We start from the raw sequence: 27,909 nt of genomic DNA, 5'->3' as shown, positions 1-27,909 counted from the left end.
GGGAGGAAATGTCTTCAGACAAATTAAAAAAAAAAAGAAGAAGAGAGACGGCGACAGCAGAGGGGAAGCGGGTGAAAGGTCGGCTGAGAAGGAAGTGTCAGACCAGCTCCTCGCAGGTTTATATTTTATTGAATTCCTCGACTCGCTTTACATCCCCTCCTCACGTTGTCTCCCAGGCTGCAGCGCCATCGCCCGTCAGCCTCGCCGGCGGCGAAACGGGGCCCGAGAGCAGGGGGCCCGGCTGCCTCCTCTCTCTCTCTCTCTCCGCCCTTCCCGGCCTCAACCGCTGCCCCCACCGCCGCTCCCTCTTTCAAACAAATAATTCAAAATAAAACTACTTAAAAAAAAAAGATACAGTAGGAAAACACGGAAAAATGAATAAATTACGGGTAGAGGAGTGCACCCGACTGGCGTCGGGTTAGGGGTGGCCGCCCTGGCTTGTGTCCATCAGCTGGATTTGCGATTCTGTGCCTTGTCCGTCTCCTCCTCCTCCTCCTCCTCGTCCAGCTCGGTGATGACGGAGTAGCAGAGGATCTGGATGTATCTGGTGGCTGAGGCTGCAGGAGACAGAAGACGGGGGTTAAACGGGGGCAAGGACGGATGCTTCTGATGTTTACAGGCCCCGGCTGCCACAGCTTGGAGGCAGGAGGAGGCCGCGGGGGGGTAAGAGATTTGGGTCTCTGCTTGGGGTGGGTGCAGAAGTCCAGTGTGAAAGAAACAGGGAAAATTAGATTTAAAGGAGAAGGTCGGAGTGGCCCCCCCCCCCCACCAACCCCAACAACCTGGCGGAGCAGAAGTTCCCCGTCTCACCGATGGTGTCCCGGATCCAGCGGGGCTTCTTCCGCTCGGGGAAAACCACCACCAGGAAGTAGACGGGCACCCCGGAGAGCGCGATGCTGATGCCGATGAGGGAGTTGATGGTGTCGCTGTAGAGGGGCACAGCCACCAGGAAGATGGTGCAAAAGCAGAAGATGATGGGGAAAACGATGCTCAGCTGGGAGGCAAAGAGAGGAAGAGAAACGGTTGGCGGGCTGTCCCCTCGGTTTTGCTTACCCTCTCTCTCTCTCTGCACAAGGCATTCGCTACCCTCTAAAGCAGGGAATGAGAGGCGATTCTGCGCTCTGGCTCCTTCAGGGTGGAGTAAGATATGTTCTAGGTCTCCCTGCTCTAGAACGCCCGCTCTCCCTCCCCTTCGGGCTCCCTCCTGCCTCTCACCTTCAGCGGCCGCGGGCGGGCAGGCTCCTTCCAGCGCAGGTACAGCTGCCCCGCGATGGACAGCCCCACGAAGAACCAGTAACTGAAGCTGTAGTAGTTGATGAGCTGGAAGATGTCCTCCACGCAGAGATAGATCAGCGCCATCGCTCCCTGCCGGAGAGGAAGAAAAGAAGGGAAAGATCCAGGTTTTTATAAAAACTGGGCCAGCGGGTGCAGTCTCGGTCGCCCGAGCCACGGAACGAGGCTGGAGATGGAGCGGTCTGAGTAAGGGAGAGGTTTTTCAGAGCGGGTGGAACCCGATGCAGACTTCCGTGTCTGAAGTGACTACCGCGACAGTCGCCTGTGCTGGTCTCTCGAGCGGGGTTTAATGAACTGGGAAGGGGGGGGGGGGGATATTGATAAGCGGGCAAGGGGATGAGTTCAGTACGATTTTAAATGTCTAATGTGTTTACGTCCTTGGCACAAATTTGTTCAGGACTGCGGTGATTTTCTCTGTCCTTTAAAAATGCCTTCTAACAGCGCTGCTAAGAAATTAATTTTGCAAAACGTGATGCAGTTACGGCAGGCAGGCAGGACCCTGGAGAAAGTCGGGGGGTGCTAGGGAGAAGGTTGGCCAGGTGGATTCCTGTGGCTCTGGGGCAGAAAGGTTCATCCCCTGCGAGAAAAGCCGAGTCCCGGATTGCGTTACCTCACCAAGTCTTGTGGGGAGAGGCAGCACCAGGCCTGCTTTCCCACCCCACTGCATACTGGGACTTGTAGTCCCTGTTACTTAAAAAAAACAAAAAACCGGGATGTAAAGCAGGAGCGGCTCTGCCTCTCCCTGCACCCATAATCCAAGGGAGAAGGTAAGGTCTGCGGGGGAACACTGGATTCCTGGAAAGAGAGGGGAGGTCGCCTGGGAGAAAGTTCAGGTCAGGCCGGGACTCTGTGGTACAGAGGCCAGGGGCCCAACCTCCGTGCTCGCCGTTGCCAACCTTTGAAGCTAAAGGTCACACAGCTACTCCCCCCCTTGAGATTTCACCCTTTCCACGTACGTTGAAAAGCAGGGCGGGCACGGGCGTGAACCTCCTCACGTGGATCATGCAGATGGCGTCCGGCAGGTGGCCCTCCCGGGAGCCCACGAAGAACAGCCTGAAGGGGAGGAGAAGAGAGGAGAAGCAGGGAAAGGTTGGGGTCCTGCCACAAAAGCCACTCCCAAGCTGCCCATGGGCCGGCCCCCCTCCCCCTCCTCTTACCGGGAAGCAGCCAAAATCGAGGCATTGAGACCCCCGAAGCAGGAGAGAGCCACGGCGAATGGGATGGTCCAGTTAAAGATGCCGAAAATCTGGTCAGCAAAGGTCTAGAGAATCAAAGAGAGGGAATCGGGCTGTTAGGGAGGGTGAGGGGAGCTTCCTGAAGGTTTCTCTTTAGAGATGTCGCAGAGGCCACTGCGCCGTCCCCGGTGAAGTCCCAGAGTCTCTCGGCCCCTCTATAAGGACGGCAGTGGGGGATGGGATCTGTGCTTGCCTAGGCCGCCCCCGCTCCCCTGTGCACGCTCTGGAGATTTCCCTTCCTGTACTTCTCTATGAGGATGTTTTGGGGAGGGGGGGCTCTTGTCCTGTCCTAGCCCCTCTATGGGTATATCCCCCCCTCCTTCAAAGAATGACCAGAAGCAGTTACCACAGCGACGGCGTCACTGGCAATGATAGCTCTCATGTCCAGCACTGTGTAGTAGGCCACGTTGGTCATGATGTAGATAATGGTCACGATTGGCATGGAAATCCCGATGGCCAGGGGCAGATTCCTGCAGGCAATCAGACAGCAAGGGAAAGGGGGAAAAAAAAAAAAAAAGAGAGATTAATCACACCCACAGGCTGGAAGGGACAGAAACGCCTGGGGATGGTCCTGCACCATGCGCTCTAAAGTGAGACACACGCCTGGAGCCAGTCTCTGTTCCCTGCACCCTGTGAAAAGGAGGAGACAGAGAGAAGGGTGGCTTATGGCTGTGATGGGAGACAGAAGGGACAGACGTGCTGGTCTCTTACAGGCAGAGCTACGATGCAATGCCTCCCCTTCACCACAGGATGGCGCCAAAGGTCCACGCATCGCCTGCCAGCCTCCTCGCTCTATTACTGCACATTCAGAAAAATAAAAGGCCACACCTTTTAATTAGATTTACTGGATACATTTCTTGATTAACTTTCAGGAGTCGACATTAGATTCCTCGGGTCAGAAGAGAATGAGCATAATCTTTTGCTCTCTCTATTCTGTTCTGAGGAATAGCCCGAAAGCTAAACCAAGAAAGTTTTAACTTAATCCAATAAAAACTTATCGCCGTAACATTTTTTTTGCTTTATCCATTAACCTTTATTTCTGTGCAGTCAACTGGACTAAAGAGGCAGCCACACTACTTTCTAGGGATGTGCCTTCGTTTGAAATGACATAAGACAATGTTGTCGACATCGTCTGTCGCTTATTTTTGTTTTCAAAACAAAATGATAGAAAAAAGCCCACGAGATTGCAGGTTTTTTTCTTCTATTGTTTTACTGCACACTAAGCAGAAACATAAAAAAACGAAATAAAGGATGGGGAAAGGAACCAAAACTTGATATAGGAAATGATATTTTTTTGGCCTGCACGCCCCTGCTTTCTGTAGGTTGTGAATTCTTCTCGCTGGCTCTATTGGACATTCCCAGAGCAGTTCTTTACCTCTCTGGGTTCTTGATCTCTTCCGTCACGAAGTTGAGCGTGTCCCAGCCCGAGTAGGAGAAGAGCGCGGAGTACAGGGCCAGAGCGATGTCCCCTGGATCGTAGGAGGAGCCCTCGAAAGAATCCTCAAAGTGCTCAGACTGACCTGGAGCCGGAGCAGAGAGACAGCGTTATGCCCAGACCTGCCCGTCCTGCGTCTCTGCCAGCGCAGCCGCCACTCGGCACAGAGCAGAACTCTGGAGCTGCAGCGTCTGCCCCCACCCATGCTGCCATGCCACCCCCCTCTCCTTTCATTCTCCCAGGACCCTGGCAGGTCCTGCTCGAGGGCCTGGGGTGACCCTTCTCTAGCCCCTGTCCCTCAGCCCAGGCCCACGAGCACCGCTCCCCGCCTTACCCTGGCAGATTTTCACAATGCCGGCGATGATAACCGCGATGAGGGCCAGCACCTTGGCGTAGGTGAAGATGTCCTGCACCCGGGTCCCCCACTTCACGTAGGCACAGTTCACGAAGGTCAAGAGACCTGGTGAGGAGGAAGGAAGGCGGAGGGGGTTTAATGCTGCGTTATCACATCTTATTTATTTATTTAAAAACTTTTCTATACCGTCGTTAAGTTGTAAACCATCGCAACGGTTTACAAATATCCAGCCAGGGCTATTCTGGGGGGGAGGAGCGAGGAAGGGCAACTGCACCACCATCGGTATTGGCAGCCACATCCTCAACGCTACAACTTCAGTGTCCCAGGGCCGCCCCCCCCCCCCCCCGCAACCTCCCGCAAGGGCCGGTGAGACTCCGACCCAGCCCGGGCATGTCGAGGGCTCTGGGAGCGCTTTTGGGTTCCCGCCCCTGCAGGAGGAGGTGGAGATGCTGGGAACCTCGTCCCAGAACAGCAAAACAGGGCGAGAAGCCTGGGAGGGCGCTGGACGGCTTTAGGCCGGAGAAAGCGAGAGTTGAAGCATCGCGGCGGTATTCGTGCCACACTCTGTGCGTGTTTCTCTCTCCTTTTTCTCCAGGGCTGTCTCTCTCTCTCTCTGACTCACCACAAACCCGGTTCCTCAAAGCAGTTTTGGAATGAAGTGACCTCCCCGAGATCGGAGCCGGACTTCCTCTATCCTGCCCTCAGCCTCACATTCTCCACCTCGCTTCTCTCTGACTATGTTCCTTGGGGGGGGCAGGGGGTGACATTGCTGGATCTCTAGGGGGTGACATTGCTGGGACGGTCACTACACAGAATTCTTTTTTTTTTGGGGGGGGGGGGGGGGGGGTCCTGACACCTGCCTCTTGCTGCTGCTCTGTTATTTATATATTTCTTTTGTTCAATTTGATGTCAGAATAGCCCAACGCAAGTTACAGGAAATCCAAACAAACATAAAATATAAGTACAGAAATCCGTATTACAAAATAACCATCAGGATGTTAAACAGACGTCCACATAGCAAAAACTAAAGCCGGGAAAACAAAAAAAGATTCTGATTCCACCGTCTCTCCCTCCTGTTCTCATAGGAGAAAAACCACCACAGAGAGAGAAAAATGTCAAACGATCAAGAGGACGAGAGCTAGGTCAGCTCCTTGGTAAATAACCAGGGCTTGGCCCCTTCCCGAAAAATCAAAAGAATGCGTTCACCCAGTCAGACCAGTCCAGACGAGTGGGATACGCACCCCGACCAGCAAAGGGAGACAGAGAGAAACTGCTCCGCTGACGTCACTCCCGCATGCATCGACAGACGTCAACTTCCAAAGAACCGGGGCATGGCGGGCAAATGCTCTTTCGTCTCGTGGGCGCCAGAATCGCCTCACAAAGCGGCGACAGCTGGCTCTCGAAAGATTTTAAGAGTTCAATCAAACCTTTAGGTAATCCACAAACCCACTGCCTTAAACCCGAGATAGGAAGATTTCAAAACATAAAACTGCCTTCAACAGAGAACCGAGGGAGATCCCCAGATCAAGGAGTCGCATCGTCTGAGCTCTCTCTTCCTAATGGTCACCTCGCTATCCTCTTTCACAGGATCTTCTATGCCAGTGTCCCTCCAACCTTCCCCCCCTGCACAACCCCTTGAAATAATCAAGCCTGGTTTCTTTTTTCTTTGCACGAGTGCAGAATCAGCACCAGATCCTTTCGTGCCAAAAAAAACGAATGCGTCCAATTGTACACGAATTAGCCAACGAATCCCACAATGTACCCGAATTCACCTTTCCATTCGTAAGGCAAGCTCCAACCGAACTTGCGAGCTTCTAAACAGAATCCTTTGGGTCAAGTTTATTTTATTTATTTAAAATTTCTTCTGTTTCCCCCCCCCCCCCCCCCCCACACACATCAATCATCCTGAGCAGGAAACTGTTCTTTAAAATGTGATGCCTGCATCCTCTCTGAACGCTGGTTAGAGGGATAGGGCGGTATTGAAGAAATGTAAAATGAATTAATTTATCTTGAACCAAATTATTCTGCTAGACGTTTTGTGTCCCGAATAGAAGTAAACGCTAAGTTGTCTCTTTCTCCCCCCTCCCTCCTTTGGACTTTCATCTCAACAGAAAACGAATTTCACAGGGACCACCACACTGTGAGCATTCACTTGCAGCCATCGATGTCTCTTCCCTCACTTTTAACTCCCTGTCCATATTCCCCCCTCACCCACATCATCTAGGAGAGTCCTTGGCCAGGGTCCACCTCTGAACCCGGTACATGTGCACCTCACGTCTGCCACCATTTCAGAATGTGTCAGACGTCTTTTCCTGGGGCTGTGAGCGCTGCCTCTGCAGCATCCCCGGCTGGTTCATCTAGCAGAAGCCAGGCTCAGGAATCCAACCCAAATCTCCAGCAAGGCATAGAAACAGGACGGCAGAAAGAGACCACATGGCCCATTCAGTCTGCCCACCTGTCCAATTTAGCATCAGTTCCTTAGAGATCCCCTGTATCTATCCCAGGCTTTCTTGAATTCAGATACCGTCCTCATCTCCACCACATCCCAGCATCCACCACCCTCTCTGTAAAGAAATATTTCCTAAGATTACTCCCGAGTCCCATCGCCCCTGGTTCCAGAGCCTCCTTTCCATTGTAAAACGCTCGCCTCCTGTGCATGGAAACCTTTCAGATATTTCGGTATCTCTATCCTATCTCCCCTGTCAGCATTTGCATGCTGCGGGCGCTATTAGTTTCGGGGGGGTTGGCCGCTCGTTTCACGCTCTATTACCCCTTACTGTATAAGGGATAAAGGTAGCGCGACGATAACGTGCATCCAAATCCACGGGAGCGCCCTGTAGTGTATCAGCCTGACAGAGATCAGACAAACCGGCCTGTAGGTCCCGGCCTCCTCCTCACTTCCACTTTTATGAATAGAAATCACATCGGCCCTTTTCCAGCCCCTCTGGAACTACTCCAGACTCTAAGGAAGCACTGAAAAGGTCACCAGCGGAGCTGCCAGGACATCTCTTACGTTCCCTCAGTACCCCCGGATGTGTCCCATCCGTCCCCATCCCCTTATCTGTGTTTCTTTTGTGTGGTTCTGCTCCAGGAAGTGCAGCCACCGGGTCAGCCCAGAAAGAAGGACACTCAAGAAGGGGATGGCACTGAAGCCTCTGGAGGTAAAAAGGAGTGGAGAAGAAGAGAGACATAAGAGGGGGATGATCCTGAAGGCCACCGAGCACCATGCAGGCAAACGCCAGCCCGGCTCAGGCTATCGCCCGTGACCTGGTACCAGCGGGCGTCCGTGCCTCAGCAGGTCCCGGCTTCCGGTCCATGCACCCTTACTGCGGGGTCACCCACCTCCCAAGGTCATGAGGGACAGGTCGAGGCGGGGCTCGTTTTGCCTCCGCCTACTGCCACTAATTCGTGTACGAAGAGCAGAACTACAAGTCCCAGCATGCCGCGGCGGGGACAAATTCAGGGCTGGTTTCAGGCTGCTCCTCCGACCTGCAGCCAAGTGGTGACCCAGGTTCGGGTGAACACCGTCCGCCTGGAGGAGGAGGAGGAGGAGAAAGGGCAAGGTTTAGAGCTGTGGAAGACGATTATAAACAAGCTCATAAAAAGTCGGTGATAAGAGTGAAAGCAGAGGGTAAACTCCACTGTCCCTCATTAAGTGCAATTCGGGGGGTGTGTGGGAGCGGGGAGAGATTATCCCGATGCAGCTTAATTATTAAAATAAAGAAACCAAACACTCGGCCCGCGTTCCTTCCACGCCACACGCGGCACAGACCCGCGAACGGCACCGCTAAGGCAGGCGACGGCAATCTTGATGTCCTCGCACTGGTCACTCGGCGCATTAAACGGCGCGGTGTCCGTCCCCCCCCCCCCCCTGTGCAGCCTGAACAACGCACACTCCTCCCCCCTCGCCTGCTCCGGTATCCGGGCGGCTGGCGAGGGAGGGAGGGGACCCTTTGCGGTGGCGGGGAATTCCTTAGCGGAAGGGGAAGAGGTTGGGGGGGGGGGGGGGGGAGTCTCACTGCAACGGGCCCCCGAGGGTTAACGGTGTCAGGTGGCTGGCGGATTGGCAGTACCTGAACTGCTTTATCATTTTTTATTGTTCTGTTTTATTGATTTGATTGTAGTAGGGTTTATCTTGTTGTGGTAATTTTACCTTGATTAGATTCCTGCCTTAAATTCTCACCCACCTAGAGCGCAGAGGACAAGTTATCTCAAATAAATAAACTAAATAAATGTCCCTTTCCCCCCTGGAGCCCCTGGGGGGAAAGGGACATTTCCCTGTACGTCCCTGCATCAGTCCAGATGGTGGGTTATGTCCCCCTTCCAGCAGATGGAGTCAGAACAAAAACGGAAAGAGCACCCTCCCTTAAGCTGGTGCACTCTCTGTATCCCTTCAGTATTTTCTCTGACTCCAGCAGACAGGGTCTCACCCATGGTTCTCCCTTCTGACTTTGAGAGGAAAGTCTAAGTTATATTTCTTTCTTCTCTCCTTGGATGGATCAGAAAAAAAAAAAAAGAGAGAGAGTAGCTTTTTCTCTCCTTAAAGTTCCTTCTTTGAGTTTCTACTCCTCACAGTTTTCCCTCAACAGCTTGCAGACTGATCTCTTACTACTGGCAGTCTGTTTATTTCTATCCCGTTTCTTGTTTGGGGGTAAGTTGGATGTTCTCTCACTGGTCCAGCCTCTCCCCCGAGAAGCCGATTCCCTCGGGGCAGCCCAGATAAGAGACACGACATTCCTCTATCTTTCCGTGCCTGTTGGGCCAGTGCTGGGTTCCTGTGTCAGAACCCTCCGTTTCGCTTTTAGCAACGGTGCAATTCGGGGGCGACTGCGGCCTACCTGCTCTCCCCTCCTGCCGCGACGCGGAGCATTGGGGGGGGGGGGGATCCTGGATCCCATCTCTCTCGCTCTGGCCTCTGCGCCTCCCCCCCCCCCCGGCGGAGAAAGGCCCTCGACTTCAGCCGCACGGCTCTTCTGCGGGCGGGCGGACGCGCTCGTCCGGAGAGAGGCCGGCCCCGTTCCCGAGCAGCACGGGAACGTCGGCCATTTTGTTATCGGGCTCAACTGTTTCCACCCAGGCAGATGCCGCGGCAGAGCTGGGCCATTCGCCTGCGCCTCCGGTCCTTACCCCCCGCGATCCTGCCGGATACAGAGCCTACATCAGGGGACCCTCCTCCAGCGCCTCCTGCTGCCTTACCCCCCAACCCTCTGCTTGAACCATTTTCAGCAGAGTTTATTCTTCTCATGCACAATGTCAGGCAGGGCCAGCAGCAGGACTCTGTGTTCACCCCTCCTCCAGCTAAGACCCCCTCGGCTAGGGGTTGATTCAGGTGGCCCCAGCCTCAGGGGCCACCCTGGGTGCTACAGGTGCTTCAGTCCCCCAGGGATCCTCACACCTCAGGGTGGTCTCGGCTGCCGCCCATCCGGACCATCCCCAGGACCCAGACACTGAGCCAGTCCTGGATGATCTGACACCCTATTCCCAGATGGAAGGAGACGATCCGAGAGTCCTGGGACGTTTTCAGAGGGATGAATTGGGTCCTCTGATACCGTTTGTTCTGTCCGAGTTGGAGACTGACCCCGCCCCGGGGGATTCCGGAGCCCATGAAGAGTTAGGACTATTTTTTTTTTTTTAACGCGACAGAAAACGGGGCCGTGGCGGTACCGGCGAGGAGAGGTACCGGCGGGAGAGGGGGGGGGGTTACAGCAAAAGCTTTTCGCGATTCCCGTCCGACGGCAGAACCCGGAACGGGACCCATCAATCCCCCCCCCCCCCCCCACGGTCGATGCAAAACTCCGCCGCAAGACTCCCGACGAACACTCGGAAAGACGAGCGCGTTGCTCCTGCGCTACAGCCCCTGCGCGCAGGCTTCCCGCCGGGTACCGCGTGCGATAGAAAACTTGCACCCCCGTGGCGCGCTGCCTGCCGCGCAGCGTCGCATCCCCGCGGACGTGCGCGGTACTCTCGAGACTTTAGGTCCCCGCCAGAACCGCCCGTTCGGCCTCCCGCTGTCCTCCTCAGATCCCGGACCGTCACGCACGCGCGCGCGAGAGAGATTTTCCCCACAAGCTCCGCGGATCCCAGGCCGGACAGAAGAGTTCCCCCCTCAGCACCCTCCCTGACCGGCTGCGTCCAGGACCAGGCCCTCTCGCTACGGCACGGCTGGCGTTTCACACTCGGCACCGCTGGTTTATCATTAATCTTCCATGCATCACTGGGGGGGGGTCTGCGTTATATTGTTACCCCCGGACTCTGGAGGGCGCGGGCTACAAATAATTTTAAATAAATGCTGCAAACAAGCAAACCCGGTTCTTCTGACTCCCCGATTCTCCTCCGCGGCTGGGGGGGGGGGGGAGGGGGGGAATGCCAGGTGCGTTAACCTCTTTCCCACTTGCAGGAGACAACGCGCGCCCGTGTGGTCCTGCAGGCGAAGCACGAGACAATGGCCTCCCTCCTTCCCCCACCCCCCACCAGACCTTAAGGCTGACATTTGAGGGCAGCGCCTCTCTCCCCCCCGGCTCACGCCCCCGTGGCCCACCCTCCAACAAGCAGCCAGCTGGACAATAACCCCCCCTCCACCCCCAGATATTGCAAGGCAACGGGATGTGGACCTCCCAGCAGCGGGGCACAGAGAACGGGTACGAGTTGGGTATCACTTTAATCTCCCACGCAGAAACACGGCGGCTGAAAACGACCGCACGGCCCCTCGGGTCTGCCCGTCCCTCCGACTCATTTAGCATTACAAGACCCGTCACTCCCCGGGAGATCCCCTGTATCTGTCCCAGGCCTTCCTGAATTCAGATACCGTCCTCATCTCCACCACCTCCAAGGGGAGGCAGTGCCACACCCACCACCCTCTCTGTACAGAAACGTTTCCTACGATTCCTCCTGAGCGAGTCTGCCCCCTTTCACCCTCATCCCACGACCCCTCGCTCCACAGCCTCCTTTCCACTGAAAGAGACTCCCCCCCCCCCTGTGCATGGAAACCTCCGAGAGACGTGAATGTCTCTGTCCTATCTCCCCCTAGGGACAACACTTCCTCAAGCCCCCAGACCCGAGAACGAGACCAAACCAGAACTGGACAGGCGGTGAGCGAAGCCCACGTTCCTGGGATACCCCTTGCCCCTCACCGTTAGGGTCTCCAGCTCAGCCAGGATCATCCCGTTCCGGGTTGGCCACATGAGAATTCCCGCACTGGATCCATCGTGCCCAGGATGCCAGTCCCAGGTCCCACAAACCAACGATGCCCGATGAATAGCAGGAAAGGCTTGAATCAAGACTCCATAAAAATATTGCGCTATATAACTAGGCTCATGCTATATGTTTATGTGAATGTAGAATGAGAGAGAGCATCATACAGCACCCTCGTGACTCATGGCTTGTTTTTGTCTGAGCCTTTCCAAGCACCGGGGCTTTTTAATCATAGGTCACGTTCTTCTTGAATGTTCAAACGAAGTCTACGATATTTAACGTATTCCCCTAGGGGCTATACAGACACTGCAAGGCTTCGAAGTTACTCTTTTACTCCTTCTTCAGGGAATTCACAGCTGAAAACTTCAATGGATAGGTTTTGTTTGAGAAAGTGCGCTCAATTCACTGTCGGGTGAAGTTGTTAGTTACATTACTGGTGCCACAAGCTACCCGTCTGCGTTCTGTCCCGATACTGACCAAGTCACAAGCACTGGGCCCGATCCTGAACAGTAAACAGATCCCAAGCTGCTAATGCCCAGGGATAAGAAACGGTTTTCCCAAGTCTATCTGGTTAATAACAGTTTATGGACTTCTCCTCCAAGAGCTCGTCCAAAGCTTTCTCTACGCTAGCTGCCTTTACCACATCCTCCGGCAGTGAATTCCAGACCTCAGTTGTGCATTCAGTGAAGAAGAATTTTCTCTTGATTTGTTTTGAATGTGCTAGTTACTGACTTCACGGCGTGTCCCCTTGTCTTTCTATTTTTTAAAGAGTAAATAACCCATTCAAAATGTACCTGTTCTATCAACTTCTATCATATTCCCACACACACACTCAGCAGTCTCTTCTCCAAGCTAGTCAGCCCTAACCTATTTAGCCTTTCTATCATTTTGGCTGCCTTGCTCTATATCTTTTCCCATTCCACTATATCTTTCTGGAGATGCGGTTGCACACTCTTAGGTGCGGTCTCACCATAGAGCGATACAGAGGCATTATGACATTTTCCGTTCTATTAACCATTCCCTTCCTAATAATTCCTAACATTCAGTTTGCTTTTTTGACTGCTGCAGCACACTGAGCCCACGATTTCAATGTGTTATCCACTATGATGCCTCGATCTTTTTCCTGGGTGGTAGCTCCTAATATGGAACCTAACATCGTGTAATTATAGCAAGGGTTATTTTTCCCTCTATGCAACACCTTGCACTTGTCCACATTAAATTTCATCTGCCATTTGGATGCCCAATCTTCCAGTCTTGCAAGGTCCTCCTGTAATGTATCACAGTCTGCTTGTGATTTAACTGCTCTGAATAATTATGTGTCTCCTGCATCTTTGATCACGTGCTTTATCACACCCCTTTCCAGATCATTTATAACCGTATTAAAAAGCACAGATCCCTGAGGCACTCCACTGTTTACCTTTCCCCGCTGAGAAATGTATTTACTGCTCCTTTCTGTTTACCTTCTTCTAACCGGTCTGCAAGCCACAACACTAGCTTGCCTCCAGTCCCATGACTTATTCCTCTTCTCAGGACTCCTTCATGGCAATGGCCCGCGGTGACCGCAAGTCGTGCTGTCACTTATCGCATTTCTGCCAGATCTCTTTCTATAACGCAACGTCCCTCCTGATCCCCTTCCTCCCACGATTCACCATCACGACAGGCCAGGGCATTTTGTCACAAAAGCCTTCTGAAAATCCAAATTCCCCACATCCACTGGGCTCACCATTACCCACCTGTTTCTTATCCCCTTCAACCTGCTCGTCTGGACTGGTCGGGGGCACGAACGGGAAGAGGCATCTGTGGACGGGCTGCTGTCTTTCCTAGAGAAAGTGGCAATAGAACTGCAAACCCGGAAATGGATCGGCCTCGTCAGGGTCGGGCTGGGTCATCGGAGGGCGTGCGTTTGAGATTTCGATTGCTCAAGGTGCCTTACACTCGGGTAACTACAGATGGAGAGGGAGGGGGAGACTGCACAGGGCCCTCACAGTGGTGAAGTATTTATATCCCTATAGGAGGGCCATCTAATAAGTTGAGGATAAGGTCGGTTGGTGGTGAGGGGTACGAAGCGCACAGTGCGCCTCGGTGAAGATTTGACGTCACGTGGAGTGAGGAAATAAACTCTATAAACAGGGTACATCAAGCTAGGGTGAGGTAACGTAGCACAAAACGTCATCTTTGTGAGACTTCCCAATCTTCACCGAGGTGCACTGTGCGCCTCGTACGCCTCACTCTGCACGAGAAACTGACCCCTGAACTACCATCAGCGCCTCACCTCCAGCCGTTAGACGGCCCCTCCTATACAGACATAGATAGGTGCGCACACAGCGAGGCACTGCCCAGAGGCTCTCGCTCTCTCCCTTCCCAAGTAAAAAAATTGTATGGTGAATTGCGTTACGGCCATTTCCTATCCCACAGCCCGACGACGCCAGGAAGAAAGGCGTAGTTATTTCCAGCGTTAAAACCGTGCGATGGCGTGCGTTACGCTATCTCACGCTGCGATACTGCCCCTCGTTTAACTAAATCCCGGCCCTCCGAAAAAAAAAAAAGTGCACCGGCACCGTGCGTTACCGTTCATAGCGAGTGCGTGGACAGCAATAGCGCATTCTGACGAACGATGCCATAGGTTTGTACCTGAGGCGATGGAGAACCAAGCGACCTGCCCATGGTCACGAGGGGCAGCGGTGGGATTTGAATCCCGGTTCTCTAACCCTCCCCCGTCACAGGACCGAGCCTGTGTCTGGGGAATGCACTACAGAGAAAAACCCCTCACCACACAGAGGAGACCGGGCCTGGGGTCTGACGTAACCGAGCCTTCCTCTCCGATTCCCTCTGTTGCCTCTTTCATCAGCAGCTCCGGCCCCCGCGGACCGTGGAGGGAGGCCTGAGGCCAGATCTGGAGCAGGGCCATGGGTCGCTTCATTACAGCACAGAGGAGCGATTACGAGGGAAATAAAAATCCTCACTCGAGCACTCGGTAAAGTCACAACGGCAGCGCGAGGGGCAGCGAGGGCGTCCCAGAGCCTCAGAGAAATGGAGAAGGTGACAGCACATGTGGACGAGTGAAGCCCCTCCAGTCGCTGCCCTGTTCGTGTCCTGCTGCAATGCCACAGACCCCTCGTTTCCTCATGACCCGGGATCCTCTGTGCCTGTCCCAGGCTCACACCATCTCCCCGGGGGAGGGAGGCTTTCTTGGCCAATGGAAGGGGCGGGCAGGACAGGCGCCAGTGCCTGCAGTGAGCTCCCGGCCACCTGCATCTCCCCCCCCCCCCCCCCCCCCAACAACCGCGCAGGGCGCTGGACCATCCTCTCCTTTCTGATACCGCTCTGCACTTATACTCTCTCTCCCCTCCCCTCCATTCAGTCTCATCTCACAGGACTTTTGCTGCAGACCCTGCACCATTTCGTTAGCCTCTCCTCACCGCCTCCTTTTGCAGGTAGGGGCTTCAGCATTGGACAAAATAGCCCAGGTGAGGTCTAACCCACGAGTTCACAGGCAGAATCACCTCCTGTTCACTACTGGTTCTACCTCTCCCTATCTCCTCAGCATCCCTCCAGCTCTAACCACTTCCTTAGGGTGCCTCGGCGCACTGGATCCCCACGTGTGTGTGACAGGGCAGTGTTGATGTCACAGTGCCTCGGCGCACTGGATCCCCAAGTGTGTGTGACAGGGCAGTGCTGATGTCACAGTGCCTCGGCGCACTGGATCCCCACGTGTGTGTGACAGGGTAGTGTTGATGTCACAGTGCCTCGGCGCACTGGATCCCCAAGTGTGTGTGACAGGGCAGTGCTGATGTCACAGTGCCTCGGCGCACTGGATCCCCACGTGTGTGTGACAGGGCAGTGTTGATGTCACAGTGCCTCGGCGCACTGGATCCCCAAGTGTGTGTGACAGGGCAGTGCTGATGTCACAGTGCCTCGGCGCACTGGATCCCCACGTGTGTGTGACAGGGCAGTGCTGATGTCACAGTGCCTCGGCGCACTGGATCCCCAAGTGTGTGTGACAGGGCAGTGCTGATGTCACAGTGCCTCGGCGCACTGGATCCCCACGTGTGTGTGACAGGGCAGTGCTGATGTCACAGTGCCTCGGCGCACTGGATCCCCACGTGTGTGTGACAGGGCAGTGTTGATGTCACAGTGCCTCGGAGCCCTGGATCCCCACGTGTGTGTGACAGGGCAGTGATGATGTCACAGTGCCTCGGCGCACTGGATCCCCAAGTGTGTGTGACAGGGCAGTGCTGATGTCACAGTGCCTCGGCGCACTGGATCCCCAAGTGTGTGTGACAGGGCAGTGCTGATGTCACAGTGCCTCGGCGCACTGGATCCCCAAGTGTGTGTGACAGGGCAGTGCTGATGTCACAGTGCCTCGGCGCACTGGATCCCCACGTGTGTGTGACAGGGCAGTGCTGATGTCACAGTGCCTCGGAGCACTGGATCCCCAAGTGTGTGTGACAGGGCAGTGCTGATGTCACAGTGCCTCGGCGCACTGGATCCCCAAGTGTGTGTGACAGGGCAGTGCTGATGTCACAGTGCCTCGGCGCCCTGGATCCCCAAGTGTGTGTGACAGGGCAGTGCTGATGTCACAGTGCCTCAGCACTGGATCCCCACATGTGTGTGTGACAGGGCAGTGCTGATGTCACAGTGCCTCAGCACTGGATCCCCACGTGTGTGTGTGTGACAGGGCAGTGCTGATGTCACAGTGCCTCGGAGCTCTGGATCCCCACGTGTGTGTGTGACAGGGCAGTGCTGATGTCACAGTGCCTCGGAGCTCTGGATCCCCACGTGTGTGACGGGGCAGTGCTGATGTCACAGTGCCTCAGCACTGGATCCCCACGTGTGTGTGTGTGACAGGGCAGTGCTGATGTCACAATACCTTGGGGCACTGAATAATGACCGAATGGTATTGCTCAGACACTGCAAAGCACTGCCTATAGATGTAATTTGTCTCCCATCATGGGAGGGGAAGCTTTTATTTAGTCTTCTCATGTGAGCAAGGCCAGCAGCCAGGAAAGTGCTGAGGAGGCCGTTTCTGCTATCAGCTGAGCCCTGCACACACACACACACACACACACACACACATCTTTCTCCAACTTCCTCACTTGCCAGCCAAGGCCAGGGACATGTGACTGATGGTGAAGCAAAAACAGGCAGATAGGCAGTGAAGAAAGAATAGATTAGAAGAAATCTGTTTATTAGACTAAAATATGCACAACTCTGGGACTTCCTCAGGCACTTTTACAGGGTCTGTGGCACATAATGCGCCCATGACCTGCCCTCACAGTCGCCAGGGACCCCTGTCTGCCTTATAAAAGAGTCATTCCTATCACGGGCCTCGCTTTTAAGACTTTATTTGAGGAGGGGGTCGGGTGTAGTTTATAAAAGGCTGATCTCCTCCTAGGGCAAGAGGCAGTTTGAGATACACAGAGGGAGAGAGACAGAAAGACAGACATGGAGGCAGAAGGAGCGAGTCTGCGACAGAGACAGGGAGATAGAGAAAGAGCTGGAAGGGAGATAAAAAAATGCCCAGACACAGGAAGCAGAGATAGAAAGAGACAAGAAGTCTAGGGCAGAGGTAAAGAAGCTGCGAGAAATAGTGGGAGAGAAGCAACTATGAAGAGACCCCAATGTGTGTCAGCATCTGCTGCCTCTTTCTCTCTGGGATTGTTTGTGTAGCACTGCAGCAAGGAGGAGTGTGTGTCTGTCTGTCTGACTGTCTGTCTGTCCCTGCTGTAGAATCACAACCCTGCCCTGATCCCAGACTTTACCCCTCACTCCCCCACCTCTGAGGATCCTCTGTGCCCATCCCAGGCTTTACCCCTCACTCCCCCACCTCTGAGGATCATCTGTGCTTATCCCAGGCTTTACCCCTCACTCCCCCACCTCTGAGGATCCTCTGTGCCCGTCCCAGGCTTTACCCCTCACTCCCCCACCTCTGAGGATCCTCTGTGCCCGTCCCAGGCTTTACCCCTCACTCCCCCACCTCTGAGGATCCTCTGTGCTTATCCCGGGCTTTACCCCTCACTCCCCCACCTCTGAGGATCCTCTGTGCTTATCCCGGGCTTTACCCCTCACTCCCCCACCTCTGAGGATCCTCTGTGCTTATCCCAGGCTTTACCCCTCACTCCCCCACCTCTGAGGATCCTCTGTGCTTATCCCAGGCTTTACCCCTCACTCCCCCACCTCTGAGGATCCTCTGTGCGTATCCCAGGCTTTACCCCTCACTCCCCCACCTCTGAGGCTCCTCTGTGCTTATCCCAGGCTTTACCCCTCACTCCCCCACCTCTGAGGATCCTCTGTGCTTATCCCGGGCTTTACCCCTCACTCCCCCACCTCTGAGGATCCTCTGTGCTTATCCCAGGCTTTACCCCTCACTCCCCCACCTCTGAGGCTCCTCTGTGCTTATCCCAGGCTTTACCCTCACTCCCCCACCTCTGAGGATCCTCTGTGCTTATCCCGGGCTTTACCCCTCACTCCCCCACCTCTGAGGATCCTCTGTGCTTATCCCAGGCTTTACCCCTCACTCCCCCACCTCTGAGGATCCTCTGTGCGTATCCCAGGCTTTACCCCTCACTCCCCCACCTCTGAGGATCCTCTGTGCTTATCCCAGGCTTTACCCCTCACTCCCCCACCTCTGAGGATCCTCTGTGCTTATCCCGGGCTTTACCCCCTCACTCCCCCACCTCTGAGGATCCTCTGTGCTTATCCCGGGCTTTACCCCTCACTCCCCCACCTCTGAGGATCCTCTGTGCTTATCCCGGGCTTTACCCCTCACTCCCCCACCTCTGAGGATCCTCTGTGCCCATCCCAGGCTTTACCCCTCACTCCCCCACCTCTGAGGATCCTCTGTGCCCGTCCCAGGCTTTACCCCTCACTCCCCCACCTCTGAGGATCCTCTGTGCTTATCCCGGGCTTTACCCCTCACTCCCCCACCTCTGAGGATCCTCTGTGCTTATCCCGGGCTTTACCCCTCACTCCCCCACCTCTGAGGATCCTCTGTGCTTATCCCGGGCTTTACCCCTCACTCCCCCACCTCTGAGGATCCTCTGTGCTTATCCCGGGCTTTACCCCTCACTCCCCCACCTCTGAGGATCCTCTGTGCCCGTCCCAGGCTTTACCCCTCACTCCCCCTCCTCTGAGGATCCTCTGTGCCCGTCCCAGGCTTTACCCCTCACTCCCCCTCCTCTGAGGATCCTCTGTGCCCGTCCCAGGAATTCTTTCACTGTTTCTGTCTCCAGCGCCTCCAAGGGAAGGCCATTCCATTCATCGCCCAGCTTTTCCATGAAGGAATATTTCTGCTGCTCTTGTGCTTATCGCCTCCGAGCCTCTTATCGTGACTTCTAGTTCACTGACAAAAAAGGTTTACCTCTTGCGCATCACTTACATCTGCGAGTTATATTCCCCCCCCCCTCCCTCCGTACCTCTTTAAGATCTTAAATCTCATCTCATGGGGCAGAGCCCGGAATTCGTACTTCCCCTCCCCCTCTCCCCCCCCCCCCCCAACCCTTCTCGCTTCGGACCTACAAAAGTAAGGCCGGGGGTTGTGCAACAGGCAAGAGCGAGAAACGTCCTGAACTTGAGACAGGGAGCGAAAGGGAAGAGATAAAAATCCCCAGAAACACAGACAAAAAAAAAAAAAAGGGCGATTAAACCCCAATGAAACCCCTGGGCTAGAGAGAGAGAGAGAGAGAGAGTAAACCCCGGCGTACTCACCGATGCAGGCGGCGGCGATCAGGCGGTTGGCGGCGTAGGGCGACTCGCAGCTGGGGAAGATGGGCTGCACCATGTAGTTGGCGAAGGTGATGGCGATGATGGCCTGGCTGGTGGGCTCGATGATGAGCAGGGAGGTCCAGAGGCGGATGAAGGCCACGAAGCCCCCGAAGGCCTCCAGGATGTAGGCGTAGCTGGCCCCGGACTTCTTGATGGTGGTGCCCAGCTCGGCGTAGCAGAGGGCCCCGAAGACGGAGAAGAGGCCGCCGGTGGCCCAGATGGCCAGCGAGAGCCCGTAGGAGCCGCTGTACATCAGCACTCCCTTGGGCGAGACGAAGATGCCCGAGCCGATCATGTTGCCCACGATGAGGCAGACGCCGTTCAGCAGCGAGATCTCCTTCTTCAGCTTCACGGAGCCGTCCGCCGAGGAGCCGGAGGAAGGGGGGCCCTCGGCGGTGCCGTTGGAGAGGCGCCCCGGGGGCAGGAGGGCCGGCTCCTGTGCGGGGGCGGGGCGGGACATGGCGGAGGGGGAGAGGAAGGGGGGTCCGCGCCCAGGTCACCCTCGGAGCTGTCCTGTCGGCATGGAAGAGACAGGAGAGATTATGTCAGGGGGCAGAGAGAATCAACGCGAGCAAGAGGGACCCCCCCCCCCCCCCCCCCCACGGGGCAGAGATTTCAGACGCCGGGGAGGGGCCTCCACGAGCGGCATTCCCTGTGCAGGCCCTAGACCTTGCTTTCCCCTTTATAAAAGGTGGATTCTCTCTCTATGGCCCGGACCCTGCCTCCTCTATATGTGCCTGGGGAGGGGCTCCTCACCCCTCCCCGACCTTTGATCTCTGGCCGATTGCCCCAGGGATCATTAATATTTGCTGACGGACATGACACTCCAGCCCTGCTGGCTAATGGGGTAATGAATGGAAAACCCAGGCCGGGGTGCAGAGCAGAAAACATAAGAAAATGCCATACTGGGTCAGACCAAGGGTCCATCAAGCCCAGCATCCTGTTTCCAACAGTGGCCAATCCAGGCCATAAGAACCTGGCAAGTACCCAAAAACTAAGTCTATTCCATGTTACCATTGCTAATGGCAGTGGCTATTCTCTAAGTGAACTTAATAGCAGGTAATGGACTTCTCCTCCAAGAACTTATCCAATCCTTTTTTAAACACAGCTACACTAACTGCACTAACCACATCCTCTGGCAACAAATTCCAGAGTTTAATTGTGCGTTGAGTAAAAAAGAACTTTCTCCGATTAGTTTTAAATGTGCCCCATGCTAACTTCATGGAGTGCCCCCTAGTCTTTCTATTATCCGAAAGAGTAAATAACCGAGTCACATCTACCCGTTCTAGACCTCTCATGATTTTAAACACCTCTATCATATCCCCCCTCAGCCGTCTCTTCTCCAAGCTGAAAAGTCCTAACCTCTTTAGTCTTTCCTCATAGGGGAGCTGTTCCCTGCTCCCTTTACCCCAGGGGCTACTCAAGAAGCTCAGGCTGCTCACTCGGGAACAGGGGGGGGGGGTCTCTTATCTCCTTATTCCCTCTGTCTGAGGTTTCCTCCGGGGAGGGGGGGGGGGCAGACAGACAGGCAAAGGAGATGGGAGAGAGCACAGGTGGCAGAGAGAACGCGGTGGGAGAACAAGGAAAGACAGAAAGTGAAAGTCACGGGGAGGACCGAGAAGGGAGAGAGAGGAGAAGAAATAAAACAAATAAGAGACAGAGAGGAGAGGGAGGAGCGGACTGACAGAAAGTGATGGCGACTGGGAGAGAAGAGAGAGGGAGAGGGAGCTTTCACACTCACTTCTCCGGGCTCAGCCCGAGTCTGCCTCCCTCACCACCCTGGAAGAGGAAGAAGAGACAGCCCCAGGCGACTCGGGCCTCTCAAGGAGCAGGGAAGAAGGCGGGGAGGGGTTGAGCAATCCGGGAGTCCAAGGTACGACCAACCCTGCCATTTCGAAAGAAGAGAAACACCACAGCCCCCAGCCCTTAAGACTTCGCTCTGCGAGTTCCTGGCTCACAGATTTATTTATCAAAAGGAAGGAGATGTGGTGGCATTTTCCTAGCCACAAACCCGGCGCTGCCCCATCCTGCAGCTGGAGCTTCCTCACAGCACTGCCCCCTGTCAGCAGGGACCCCCAGCAGCAGCAGTGTGAGCTTCCTCACAGCACTGCCCCCATCAGGGGAATCCGAACCAACAAGTCAGCTTCCTCGCGGCAGTGCCCCCTGTCAGCAGGGTCCCCCAGCAGCAGCAGTGTGAGCTTCCTCACAGCACTGCCCCCTGTCAGCAGGGACCCCCAGCAGCAGCAGTGTGAGCTTCCTCACAGCAGTGCCCCCATCAGGGGAATCCGAACCAACAAGTCAGCTTCCTCGCGGCAGTGCCCCCTGTCAGCAGCGACCCCCAGCAGCAGCAGTGTGAGCATCCTCGCGGCAGTGTCCCCTGTCAGCAGGGTCCCCCAGCAGCAGCAGTGTGAGCTTCCTCACAGCACTGCCCCCATTCAGGGGAATCCGAACCAACAAGTCAGCTTCCTCGCGGCAGTGCCCCCTGTCAGCAGGGACCCCCAGCAGCAGCAGTGTGAGCTTCCTCACAGCACTGCCCCCTGTCAGCAGGGACCCCCAGCAGCAGCAGTGTGAGCTTCCTCACAGCACTGCCCCCATTCAGGGGAATCCGAACCAACAAGTCAGCTTCCTCGCGGCAGTGCCCCCTGTCAGCAGGGACCCCCAGCAGCAGCAGTGTGAGCTTCCTCACAGCACTGCCCCCATCAGGGGAATCCGAACCAAGTCAGCTTCCTCTCAGCAGTGCCCCCTGTCAGCAGGGACCCCCAGCAGCAGCAGTGTGAGCTTCCTCACAGCACTGCCCCCATTCAGGGGAATCCGAACCAACAAGTCAGCTTCCTCGCGGCAGTGCCCCCTGTCAGCAGGGTCCCCCAGCAGCAGCAGTGTGAGCTTCCTCACAGCACTGCCCCCATCAGGGGAATCCGAACCAACAAGTCAGCTTCCTCGCGGCAGTGCCCCCTGTCAGCAGGGTCCCCCAGCAGCAGCAGTGTGAGCTTCCTCACAGCACTGCCCCCATCAGGGGAATCCGAACCAACAAGTCAGCTTCCTCGCGGCAGTTCCCCCTGTCAGCAGGGACCCCCAGCAGCAGCAGTGTGAGCTTCCTCACAGCACTGCCCCCATTCAGGGGAATCCGAACCAACAAGTCAGCTTCCTCGCGGCAGTGCCCCCTGTCAGCAGGGACCCCCAGCAGCAGCAGTGTGAGCTTCCTCACAGCACTGCCCCCATCAGGGGAATCCGAACCAACAAGTCAGCTTCCTTGCAGCAGTGCCCCCTGTCAGCAGGGTCCCCCAGCAGCAGCAGTGTGAGCTTCCTCACAGCACTGCCCCCATTCAGGGGAATCCGAACCAACAAGTCAGCTTCCTCGCGGCAGTGCCCCCTGTCAGCAGGGTCCCCCAGCAGCAGCAGTGTGAGCTTCCTCACAGCACTGCCCCCATCAGGGGAATCCGAACCAACAAGTCAGCTTCCTCGCGGCAGTGCCCCCTGTCAGCAGGGACCCCCAGCAGCAGCAGTGTGAGCTTCCTCACAGCACTGCCCCCATCAGGGGAATCCGAACCAACAAGTCAGCTTCCTCACGGCAGTGCCCCCTGTCAGCAGGGACCCCCAGCAGCAGCAGTGTGAGCTTCCTCACAGCACTGCCCCCATCAGGGGAATCCGAACCAACAAGTCAGCTTCCTTGCGGCAGTGCCCCCTGTCAGCAGGGTCCCCCAGCAGCAGCAGTGTGAGCTTCCTCACAGCACTGCCCCCATCAGGGGAATCCGAACCAACAAGTCAGCTTCCTTGCGGCAGTGCCCCCTGTCAGCAGGGTCCCCCAGCAGCAGCAGTGTGAGCTTCCTCACAGCACTGCCCCCATCAGGGGAATCCGAACCAACAAGTCAGCTTCCTTGCGGCAGTGCCCCCTGTCAGCAGGGTCCCCCAGCAGCAGCAGTGTGAGCTTCCTCACAGCACTGCCCCCATCAGGGGAATCCGAACCAACAAGTCAGCTTCCTCGCGGCAGTGCCCCCTGTCAGCAGGGACCCCCAGCAGCAGCAGTGTGAGCTTCCTCACAGCACTGCCCCCATCAGGGGAATCCGAACCAACAAGTCAGCTTCCTTGCGGCAGTGCCCCCTGTCAGCAGGGTCCCCCAGCAGCAGCAGTGTGAGCTTCCTCACAGCACTGCCCCCATCAGGGGAATCCGAACCAACAAGTCAACTTCCTCGCGGCAGTGCCCCCTGTCAGCAGGGACCCCCAGCAGCAGTGTGAGCTTCCTCGCGGCAGTGCCCCCTGTCAGCAGGGACCCCCAGCAGCAGCAGTGTGAGCTTCCTCGCGGCAGTGCCCCCTGTCAGCAGGGACCCCCAGCAGCAGCAGTGTGAGCTTCCTCTCAGCAGTGCCCCCTGTCAGCAGGGACCCCCAGCAGCAGCAGTGTGAGCTTCCTCGCAGCAGTGCCCCCTGTCAGCAGGGACCCCCAGCAGCAGCAGTGTGAGCTTCCTCGCGGCAGTGCCCCCTGTCAGTAGGGACCCCCAGCAGCAGCAGTGTGAGCTTCCTCACAGCACTGCCCCCATCAGGGGAATCCGAACCAACAAGTCAACTTCCTCGCGGCAGTGCCCCCTGTCAGCAGGGACCCCCAGCAGCAGCAGTGTGAGCTTCCTCACAGCACTGCCCCCATCAGGGGAATCCGAACCAACAAGTCAACTTCCTTGCGGCAGTGCCCCCTGTCAGCAGGGACCCCCAGCAGCAGTGTGAGCTTCCTCGCGGCAGTGCCCCCTGTCAGCAGGGACCCCCAGCAGCAGCAGTGTGAGCTTCCTCGCGGCAGTGCCCCCTGTCAGCAGGGACCCCCAGCAGCAGCAGCAGTGTGAGCTTCCTCTCGGCAGTGCCCCCTGTCAGCAGGGACCCCCAGCAGCAGCAGTGTGAGCTTCCTCGCAGCAGTGCCCCCTGTCAGCAGGGACCCCCAGCAGCAGCAGTGTGAGCTTCCTCACAGCACTGCCCCCATCAGGGGAATCCGAACCAACAAGTCAACTTCCTCGCGGCAGTGCCCCCTGTCAGCAGGGACCCCCAGCAGCAGCAGTGTGAGCTTCCTCGCAGCAGTGCCCCCTGTCAGCAGGGACCCCCAGCAGCAGCAGTGTGAGCTTCCTCGCGGCAGTGCCCCCTGTCAGAAGGGACCCCCAGCAGCAGCAGTGTGAGCTTCCTCTCAGCAGTGCCCCCTGTCAGCAGGGACCCCCAGCAGCAGCAGCAGTGTGAGCTTCCTCTCAGCAGTGCCCCCTGTCAGCAGGGACTCCCAGCAGCAGCAGTGTGAGCTTCCTCTCATCAGTGCCCCCTGTCAGCAGGGATCCGCAGCAGTGTGAGCTTCCTCGCGGCAGTGCCCCCTGTCAGCAGGGACCCCCAGCAGCAGCAGCAGTGTGAGCTTCCTCACAGCAGTGCCCCCTGTCAGCAGGGACCCCCAGCAGCAGTGTGAGCTTCCTTGCAGCACTGCCCCCTGTCAGCAGGGACCCCCAGCAGCAGCAGTCTGAGCTTCCTCGCAGCAGTGCCTCCTGTCAGCAGGGACCCCCAGCAGCAGCAGCAGTGTGAGCTTCCTCACAGCAGTGCTCCCTGTCAGTATGGACCCCCAGCAGCAGCAGTGTGAGCTTCCTCACAGCAGTGCCCCCTGTCAGCAGGGACCCCCAGCAGCAGCAGTGTGAGCTTCCTCGCCGCAGTGCCCCCAGCAGCAGCAGTGTGAGCTTCCTCACAGCACTGCCCCCATCAGGAATCCGAACCAACAAGTCAGCTTCCTCGCGGCAGTGCCCCCTGTCAGCAGGGACCCCCAGCAGCAGCAGTGTGAGCTTCCTCTCACCAGTGCCCCCTGTCAGCAGGGATCCCCAGCAGCATCAGTGTGAGCTTCCTCAAAGCAGTGCCCCTGTCAGCAGGGACCCCCTAGCAGCAGCAGTGTGAGCTTCCTCACAGCACTGCCCCCATCAGGGGAATCCGAACCAACAAGTCAGTTTCCTCTCAGCAGTGCCTCCAGTCAGCAGGGACCCCCAGCAGCAGCAGTGTGAGCTTCCTCACAGCAGTGCCCCCTGTCAGCAGGGACCCCCAGCAGCAGTGTGAGCTTCCTCACAGCAGTGCCCCTGTCAGCAGAGACCCCCCAGCAGTAGCAGTGTGAGCTTCCTCACAGCAGCACCCATCAACAGGGACTCCCAGCAGCAGCAGTGTGAGCTTCCTCGCAAAAGTACCCCCTGTCAGCAGAGACCCTCAGCAGCATTGTGAGCTTCCTCACAGCAGTCCCCCCTGTCAGCAGGGACCCCCAGCAGCAGCAGTGTGAGCTTCCTCACAGCACTGCCCTCTGTCAGCACGGACCCCTAGCAGCAGCAGTGTGAGCTTCCTCACAGCAGCACCCATCAACAGGGACTCCCAGCAGCAGCAGTGTGAGCTTCCTCACAGCAGTACCCCCTGTCAGCAGAGACCCTCAGCAGCATTGTGAGCTTCCTCACAGCAGTACCCCCAGCAGCAGAAGTGCAAGCTTCCCTACAGCAGCACCCATCAACAGGGACGCCCAGCAGCAGCAATGTGACTTTCCTCACAAGAGTACCCCCTGTCAGCAGGGACCCCCAGCAGCATTGTGAGCATCCTCACAGCAGTCCCCCCTGTCAGCAGAGACCCCCAGCAGCAGCAGTGCCCCCTGTCAGCAGAGACCCTCAGCAGCAGCAGTGCGATCTTCCTCACAGCAGTGGAACAACACAGAAAAGAAAAACTTTGCCGTGGATTAACCGAAACTCTCTCTAGGAAGCCTGGAATCCAAGCACTGATTAACAGACGGTTTCCAGGGGGTCTCCTAAACAGCTCTGAAATCCTAGCAACATGCACCAGAAACACAGCACAGCTATGGGAGGGAGAAGAAGATGAATGTTATTCAAACAGCACCAAGCCTCTCTCAGAAAACACCAGGCCCTGCACAAAACGTACAGAAGTTTTAAAAACGTTTAAATCAAAATCTCTCAGAAAAGGAATATCTACCTGTACCTGTGACTCTGAGCCACACACGCGCATAGTAAGGCAGATACAAGTCACTGGCGTGAATTTTCATTTTATGGGTAAAAGATAAAGTCGGAGTTTTAAAAATACCTAATCACCCCCCCCCCACACACACACGCACACACTCACGCACACACTCACACACTCGCACACACAGACACACACACACGCGCATAGTAAGGCAGATATAAGTCACTGGCGTGAATTTTCATTTTTCGGGTAAAAGATAAAGTCGGAGTTTTAAAAATACCTAATCACCCCCCACACACACACACACACTCACACACTCTCACACACGCGCACGCACACACTCACGCACACACACTCACACACACACACTCTCACGCACGCGCACGCACACACACACGCACGCGCACGCACACACACACACACACACTCACACACACACACTCTCACGCACGCGCACGCACACACACACGCACGCACACTCGCGCACACTCACACACACACACTCACACACACTCACACACACTCACACACACTCGCGCACCCCCGTTTCAACTTCTCTTCAGTTTTGCCTCCTACCCTTAACTCAGAAGAGAATCGGAAAAGCCAGGAGGGATGGGAGAAATCAAAGTCTTTAAACCGCCCGCCCCGGGGACCCTAAGGAAGGGTCACTTGGATGAAGGGGGAAGGCTTGAGGAGGGGGCACAGGGGCAGAAATAAATCAGGCCCCAGAAATAAAAAAACAAAAAAAAAAAATCCAAAAGAAGAAGCGAGGCGGAATCAAAGTTTGAGTTAGAAAAGTGGGAAAAGCAAAAAAAAAAAATGGGATATTAAAGTGATTTAGGGGCTGGTTGTCAAATTGACTATGAGCAGGTGCTCATCCTATATTCGGGGGGGGGGGGGGGGGATAGGGGCAGTAAAGGTGGCCCCGTGAGGCAGGTCCTGGGCATTTCCGCGTTGGGACCGGCGCCCCCCCTCTCTCTCTGATTGTCGCCCATCTCCTTTCGTGGCTCTGCATCCCGCTGCCACAGGCCTGGAACCTGTTTTTTTGGGGGGGGGTCTCTCTAAAAGAATTAGAAGAGTCTGGTAAAACAAAACGAAAAGCCCACCCACCCGCCCAGCACCTGAGTGTGACCCCGGGGCAGCTTTTATTGTTCATTACTGATTCTAGGAAAAACACAGCAGAAAGGGAACCCCACCTGCCAGGAAACAAAAAGGCTTTTAAATGCTTGCCGGATCGGAGGACCTGCCTCCCCCTCCCCTGCTCTGCTGTCCGGGCTCGACCTGCTGTTTCCTTAGCAAAAGAAAAAGAAATAAATAAGTAAAGTGGCAGGACAGGAAATATTTATACAAACATCCCACAAAGCCCATTAAACACCACACTGAAGAAGAAAGAAACACAGCAACAACAACAACTGGGAGCTCCTCTCCTTCCAGTCTGTAATCCCTTAATCCCTGCAGACCCTCATGCAGGCTGAGAGGGGGCTTCTTGCTGTAAATAAATCCCTTAACTTTGCAAAGTGGGTTTCTGCTTCTTACCTGGGCCGAGTGGCTCTTGATGGAGGTGGGGAGTGCTCTTCTTTCCAGGTACCAGCCTGAGAGAAAACCAGCCTGGACTAAGAGGGCAAGAGAGGGAGAGAGGGAGAAAGCAGCTGAGGGAGGAAGGAGCCCGTGTATGCGTGCAATTAGCTGAT

At 56.0% G+C, this 27,909-nt stretch overlaps 1 protein-coding gene across 4 annotated transcripts; it reads right to left on the bottom strand.

Annotated features, from left to right (window-relative positions):
• Positions 1-107: 107 nt before the first annotated feature.
• On the bottom strand, positions 108-27,909 carry SLC7A7 (solute carrier family 7 member 7). Of its 4 annotated transcripts, XM_029581849.1 has the most exons (11): positions 27,755-27,908; positions 27,415-27,509; positions 19,217-19,786; positions 4,298-4,423; positions 3,904-4,048; positions 2,875-2,998; positions 2,451-2,554; positions 2,250-2,346; positions 1,216-1,365; positions 811-994; positions 108-557 (listed from the first exon to the last, which is right to left on the bottom strand). In XM_029581849.1, exons 3-11 carry the CDS (start codon positions 19,731-19,733, stop codon positions 448-450), a joined length of 1,557 nt encoding a protein of 518 aa, XP_029437709.1. In that variant the 5' UTR covers positions 19,734-19,786; positions 27,415-27,509; positions 27,755-27,908; the 3' UTR covers positions 108-447. The 4 variants fall into 4 exon arrangements, with proteins under 4 accessions (XP_029437709.1, XP_029437711.1, XP_029437710.1 ...); XM_029581851.1 differs by lacking the exon at positions 27,415-27,509 and having other exon boundaries at positions 27,755-27,896; XM_029581850.1 differs by lacking the exons at positions 27,415-27,509; positions 27,755-27,908 and adding an exon at positions 21,015-21,312.

The sequence above is a fragment of the Rhinatrema bivittatum genome, chromosome 16, assembly GCF_901001135.1.
Source record: "Rhinatrema bivittatum chromosome 16, aRhiBiv1.1, whole genome shotgun sequence".
NCBI classification, from domain to species: Eukaryota; Metazoa; Chordata; class Amphibia; order Gymnophiona; family Rhinatrematidae; genus Rhinatrema; species Rhinatrema bivittatum.
The sequence above is the reverse complement of the archived record's forward strand: the minus strand, read 5'-3'. Positions and strand labels throughout refer to the sequence as shown.

Bases quoted from the DNA above. Each gene is read 5' to 3' on its own strand.
- SLC7A7 (XM_029581849.1), bottom strand. From the start codon at position 19,733: ATGTCCCGCCCCGCCCCCGCACAGGAGCCGGCCCTCCTGCCCCCGGGG. The intron at 4,424-19,216 runs GTGAGTACGCCG...CCTCCTCACCAG, and splicing joins GATCGCCGCCGCCTGCATCG to GTCTCTTGACCTTCGTGAAC. The intron at 995-1,215 runs GTGAGAGGCAGG...TTTGCCTCCCAG, and splicing joins CCCGCCCGCGGCCGCTGAAG to CTGAGCATCGTTTTCCCCAT.